Source organism: Chrysochloris asiatica, unplaced genomic scaffold (assembly GCF_000296735.1).
Source record: "Chrysochloris asiatica unplaced genomic scaffold, ChrAsi1.0 scaffold00038, whole genome shotgun sequence".
NCBI classification, from domain to species: Eukaryota; Metazoa; Chordata; class Mammalia; order Afrosoricida; family Chrysochloridae; genus Chrysochloris; species Chrysochloris asiatica.
This window is the reverse complement of record NW_006408556.1, coordinates 14,865,669-14,871,624: the sequence shown is the minus strand read 5'-3', so window position 1 is coordinate 14,871,624 and position 5,956 is coordinate 14,865,669. Positions and strand designations below refer to the sequence as shown.

At 45.8% G+C, this 5,956-nt stretch overlaps 1 protein-coding gene across 1 annotated transcript in view; it reads right to left on the bottom strand.

The window, feature by feature from the left end:
• Positions 1 to 1,974: 1,974 nt before the first annotated feature.
• Positions 1,975 to 5,956, bottom strand: part of POLR1C (polymerase (RNA) I polypeptide C, 30kDa) — an 8,261-nt gene continuing 4,279 nt past the window's right edge. The window contains exons 3-9 of the mRNA XM_006860495.1: positions 3,803 to 3,910; positions 3,422 to 3,554; positions 3,066 to 3,185; positions 2,803 to 2,955; positions 2,464 to 2,613; positions 2,235 to 2,351; positions 1,975 to 2,093 (exon numbers count right to left, since the gene is read on the bottom strand). Coding sequence (XP_006860557.1) covers positions 1,975 to 2,093; positions 2,235 to 2,351; positions 2,464 to 2,613; positions 2,803 to 2,955; positions 3,066 to 3,185; positions 3,422 to 3,554; positions 3,803 to 3,910 — 900 coding nt within the window. The remainder of the gene's footprint in view (positions 2,094 to 2,234; positions 2,352 to 2,463; positions 2,614 to 2,802; positions 2,956 to 3,065; positions 3,186 to 3,421; positions 3,555 to 3,802; positions 3,911 to 5,956) is intronic.

Genomic DNA, 5,956 nt, shown 5'->3' with positions numbered 1-5,956 from the left:
ATCAAGCTTTTGGGCATCTTTCCTTGGCCTTTCTTGTCATCTCTTCTTCCCCTTCTTAGCTCTACTCTCTAGGCCCCTCTCCGCTGCCACCTTGCTTCCCCATTGTCAGCCTGGAGAGAGATCTGGATCCAGGTCTGGAGCTGGAGAGAGAGCCCTCCTGTGCAGGGCCAGAAGTAATTGTACTGAAGTATCAGAAAAGGGAGTTAGGGCTTCTACCATTCTGTCTAGATCTCCTCAGTGTCTCTCATCCTACTTGGAGTTTTGGCTTTTCCAAGAAAGAAAAGCTAGAGCAGAGCAGCCTTCTCCCCAAGCCCTCCAACCTGTGCAGAATGGTGACTAGGGCGGCTGTACCCTCCTCATTGCAACTAGCTGGGCTTGCAGCAGGGATTCAGTCCTCAACTGCTAGTGTCAGTTTGTCCTAGACAGTGGTCCCCACTGAGCTTGCATAGTGAGGCGTGTTTGGGTTAGTTGTTACTCACTAAATGGAATTTGGCCAGTTTCCTTATTCTAAACAAGTATCTGGTCATCTAGTGGGATCCATGGTATAGCTGACTGCTTAGCTCTGGGCACAGGACCAACTGTGGCACCTCAAGGAGCAGAGGTGGGCTAGGGATTGGTGCTCTCAAGCTTCCTTCCCTTGGAGCTCACACATCTTGTCATTCATGAATGATCCCTCAGTGTGGTTTCTCCAGCCCTAGCATCCACTCAGGCATAAAGAGCCACAGTACCCTATCTAATGACACACAACGCCATTGGCATCCAAGGATGATCCAAACCAACTACGCTACACCTAAGACAAGTAGCTAGCAAAACCACAGGTCTCTCCTAGACGAGTCCAGGTGCCTTCAAAAATCTCATGGTCTTTCAGGTCCCTGGTCATTTCTCCCATGGGGCATTTCCCTAAGAAAAGAACATAAAGAAAATATGCCTTCCCAACACAACCTGTTCCGTGAGTCTCCAGTCCATTCGAGAGGTCAGTGAAAGGCCTGTAAGCAGAGGAAAAGTGGATACTAGAAAGATCCTAGACCTGAGGTCATTTCTGACCCAACATAAGTGCTCTTCACCAAGACAGCTATCATCAACCTGATCCACTGGCAAGAGGGCTGCAAATGAGGGCTGAGTGGGTTGAGGCTATGCTTTTAGCTGGTGCAGGCCCACAGCCAAGCTGGGGAAGCAGGATTTGGGGGTCTCATGTTGCCATCTCTCCCCTCTCTTCCCAGCTGGTGCTTCGGGTGTTCCTCTGGTGAGTGTGAAGGTGATCTCATGGTGTACTTCCTCCAAAACCAATAGCTGCCTACTCTGGGAGGGGCTGTGGAGGGCACAGTTGTATTTATTGTGTTGTAATATTTTTAACATCCTGTGACTTCATGCTAGAAGTTTTCTATTGTTTATAGAGTCGTTTTGTAGAAACATTAACTCTAAAGCACATCTGCATGTCAGTAAAAATCTCAATTTTATACAGAAAGGGCCCCATCTGCCTTATTTACACACCAGCTACATCCTTCAGGGTCTTCACTACTCATAAGCATCCTGCCAGAGACTAGACAGGAGGGATGATTTGCCTCTTTGATATAAACTCTAAGAAAGTGTTACTTCCTACCATTCTCATCGTGTGTTTGTGTCTGCTGGACCTGACGCCCTAGTCTCCTCATGTGTAGATAGATATCAATAGCTAAGTGACAGACCCATCCTGGGGTCTCTCTGGATCAAAAAATCAAGTCTGACAAAAGGAAGCTTTTGACAGTTTATTTACATGAAAGACCTTACAAAGGCTTATGAAAGCCACAATCCATGGCACATTTAACAAATGTATTTATTGATTGAGAATAAAGCTAGAGCTGTCCTGCAAAACTCAGGACACTTAGTCACAATTAGTACAACAGTCCTATGGGTGTATGTCAGAACCTAAAATCTTCAGCTTGCCTGAAAGGAATGTCCAGGCCAGCCATCCCAGTCAAGTTTCTGGTGCAGACCTTAGTCCATCTGAACTGCGTCTAATTCATCCAAGAACCGCCGGCACTTTCCCATCAGAACTTTAATGGCTTCACTCACCAGTACATCTGGTGGCAATACACCTGTGGATTCAACAGAGACTGGGGACCACAGAGATACTTTAGTCCTGGTGTAGGGGCTTGCCCGTGTAAACTATTGCTAAGTTTCCACACCACACCTGAAGCAAGAGGCTTCATCAGAATCTCCCTATCCTCTTTACCTGAGCAGTCCAAAATACTCACAAATATAATGATCCCGAACCCGGGCCAGCCGAACGACCTTCTTCAGCTTCTCGTTTCGGAAAATTTCTCTGCTAAAGGTGTCCAGCCGGGGATTGGCAACTCTGGCCACCTTTTTACCTATTGAAAATAAGCCATGTGGTACTATCTACCAAAGTCCAGAGCTTTTATTGACCTCTTCAAAGAAAATACCCATCAGGCCCTGACCTGGACAGCACTCCAAATACCATACCTTGGACTTGCTGCACCTCAATAACACCAGGTGAGAAGCACTGCCGCAGCTCCTCGGCTGCCTCTCCTTCCACTGGCTCGGACAGGGTGATGTCCGGCAGGAGCCTGTAACTGGCTGTGGCCACAGGGGAAAACTTGGCATGATCTTTGCCTAGAGGGGAGCAGGAAACAACCAGTGGGAAACCCTTCTCCTAAGCCACGTAAGGAAAAGTAACACACACACACACACACACGTCCATTGGCTTTGTTGAGTCAGGACATCTCAGCCAAGTTCCTTGGTCACCTGGCCCCACTGCAATCAAACTACCTTGCTGCCCAGAGCAGCCCACTGGGTTCTCACCAATGCCTTTAACGCAGTGCATGAGCAGGTCAATCTCCTGGCCAGGCCGCAGCTGTGCAATGAGGATATCATCATGCACCGGGCGGACAGTGCCCTCTGGAAAGACATCAGCCTGGTTCCCCAGGGGCACCCATGTCATGTGCCTGGTATAGACTGGAGGACGAAACGTGTTGTTAGAATTCAGCTCCTAAAACTAAAACCAACCTTGCCACCCTGCCTCCCTCCACCACAGCACGCAAGCTCCCACACCTAGCACCGCTCACCTTTGTGGTTCACATAGAGTTCATTGGGGTCAGAGGAATCTTTAGACGCTTGGGGGTTCCGAGTACACTTGACTTGTAGCCGGAACTGCAGAGTATCTATTTCCGTGCCTTCTTCATCTTCTATACAAATGCAAGACGAGAGAACTGGTGAACACATGAGTGCCAGGCACTCTGCTGTGAGCTTTACATGCATTTCTTATTTAATCTTGACAAATTTAGGAATCAGATGGAAAACACACCAAAAGATCAACTTTCCCAAGTTCAAATGCAAGTTTTGAACCCAGGTAATTTGATTCCAGAGTTTTTAGAGAGCCGACTTCTCTTTCCCCCAAAATTTTATTTTCCCAAATCCTCACCTTGATTCCGATATTCAAAAAGACGGGGATCTGCATGAATGGGAATAAGCCCCAACCGATGAGCAAGGATCTCATCCTGGACAATGGATGTGTTGTTGTACACCAGGACCTTTTCCACAGCCATGGTTGGCACCTGCCCAACAAAAGGAAATTACCCATCTGCAAAGACCCAACAGGCTCTTCACTTCCCATCCCTTCACAAGGAGAGAGCTCTTCAGAAAATGCGTGATAAAAAAGCGTACAAAAAATGGACAGAAGTAAAAGCAATGCACAGCAAATTTGTAGGAAAAACAAGGGGATCATCTTGAGGTTCTAAAATTGAATCAATAGCCTGGTTCTCCACCCAAACCCACCCTGACCACCATGCCTTCCCATCAATACCTCAGCTAACAGAATGCGTCGGAAAGCATTGGCGATGGCTGCATCAATTCCCACCATATCAAACTCCAATGAGTTTTCATCCATGTGTACCACATCCACACGGAAATTCTAGAGGGATAGGAAAACACTGAGGCCTGTTCTCTGCACCGTCAATCTATCCCCACACCCCTACCCACAGGACATTTTCCTTACCATCCTCTAGGGTAAAAATCTCCCCTGTGCCCAGATGTTCTCCACCAATCCTTCCTTAGTATCTTCCCATTCATCAAAAACTCAGTAGTGGCTTCAGTCAAACCACCTCATGGAGGCCATGTATTACACGACAGGAGCTTCATACTCCTTAGTCTAAAGGACACAACTCCACTCTTACTGGAATCTCCTACTACATTTGGGATTTTTAAATAAAAGCCTTCCTTTTCAAAACTCTGCTCCCTTGGTTCTGAGTACCAGTCTCCTAATTCTCTAGTGATTTCTTCCAAATTCAGTCCTTCCACTTGTTACCTAAATGCTATTTCTCAGGTTCTTGTCTCTCTCTTGGATGATCACAACCAAACATGGTTCTAGCAACTATAAATAATAAATGTACTGACAAGTTTCAAAATTATGTCTCACTTTTTATCCCATTTCAAGCATAAGATTAAGTAAAAAAAAAATAAAAATAAAGAATCATAGAAGCCTTTATTAAAAAATACCAAATGTGACTTACTGTTTCTTCACACATCCTCCATCTAGGTCTATACACTTTTGAAAGCAGTGTTTCCACCTCTATGTGGCGCTGTAGGATAAGTATTAGACTGCAAGGTTGGGTTGAACCACAAGGCTGGCAGTTCAAAGTCTACCAGATGCTCCCCGAAAACCCTATAATGGGTTTCTACGAGTCGGAACCTACTTGACAGCACTAAACAGCCCATGGGTGAGGAATTTATTTTCAGTCAAAATTTATAACATCATTCACAGGCCATACAAAATTATCAAATAAAAATTAACCTGCTATATATGGTCAAACATTTAATTAACTCACCCCTAGTACAGAATCCTGCATAGCTGTTTGAACTGCAAGGTCGGCGGTTCAAACTCATCAGTTGCTCCTCAGAAACCCTATACAGGGTCGCTATGGGTCGGAATTGATGCAGCAGCACTTCACAACAACAACTAATGTAGAATCCTGGTGTGGTGCAATAGGATAAAGCACTGAACCACAAGGTCGATTTGAACCACAGTTTGTGGTTCACTCCACCAGCAGCTCCTTGGAAACCCTATACAGGATCACTATCCATCAGCACTGACTCAATGGCACTTAACAATGTGTAATCCTGGGGTGGTCAATGTACTGGACTGCAAAGTAGGTTTGAACCGCAAGGTTGGCAGTTCAAGCTCACCAGCCACTCCTTAGAAATCCTACACAGGGCCGCTATGAGTCAGAACTGCTTGACAGCACTTAACAAATGTGGAATAAGGAGCTCTGTAGTTACGAGTTGACTAATAATCTCATGATCAGCAGTTCAAAACTATCACAGGATAAAGATGAGGCTTTCTACTGTAAAGATTTACAGCCTCGGAAACCCTATACAGCGTTGCTATAAGTTGGAACCGACTCCCCTGCACATAACTACCACCACCACCGTGGGATAAAGCACTGGACCACAAGGTTAGTTTACCAAGTTTACCAGCTGTTCCTTTGAAACCCTATACAGGGTCACTATGAGTCAGAACTGACTCAAAGGCACTTAATGTGATGGCTGGAACTGCAGTTGACTTGGCAGGGCCAGACCAAATAATTTTGTTAGCCCATCCCTTCCATGAAGAATTCTTATGCACTTCAATTTACATCACATGAAATCAGCATTTTGGCATTCTCAAGGAACTCGTATTGTGTTCCTTTTAAACGTTCTTTCAGTTTGGGGAATCAAAAGATGTTTGAAGGGGCAGGGCTGTAGGGTGGATGGGGTACGGTTCTGCAATGGAATTCTGCTAGGACAGTCCTTGCTCCCCTCAAAGAATGAACAGGTACATTATGATGTTGTTGTGAAATGCCATCAAGTTGGTTCCAACCCATAGCGAGGACCCTGTATAGGGTTTCCAAGGAGCAGTTGGTGAGTTTGAACCACCGATCTTGCAATTCAAATGGCTTTGCAGTCCGGCGCATTATGATGG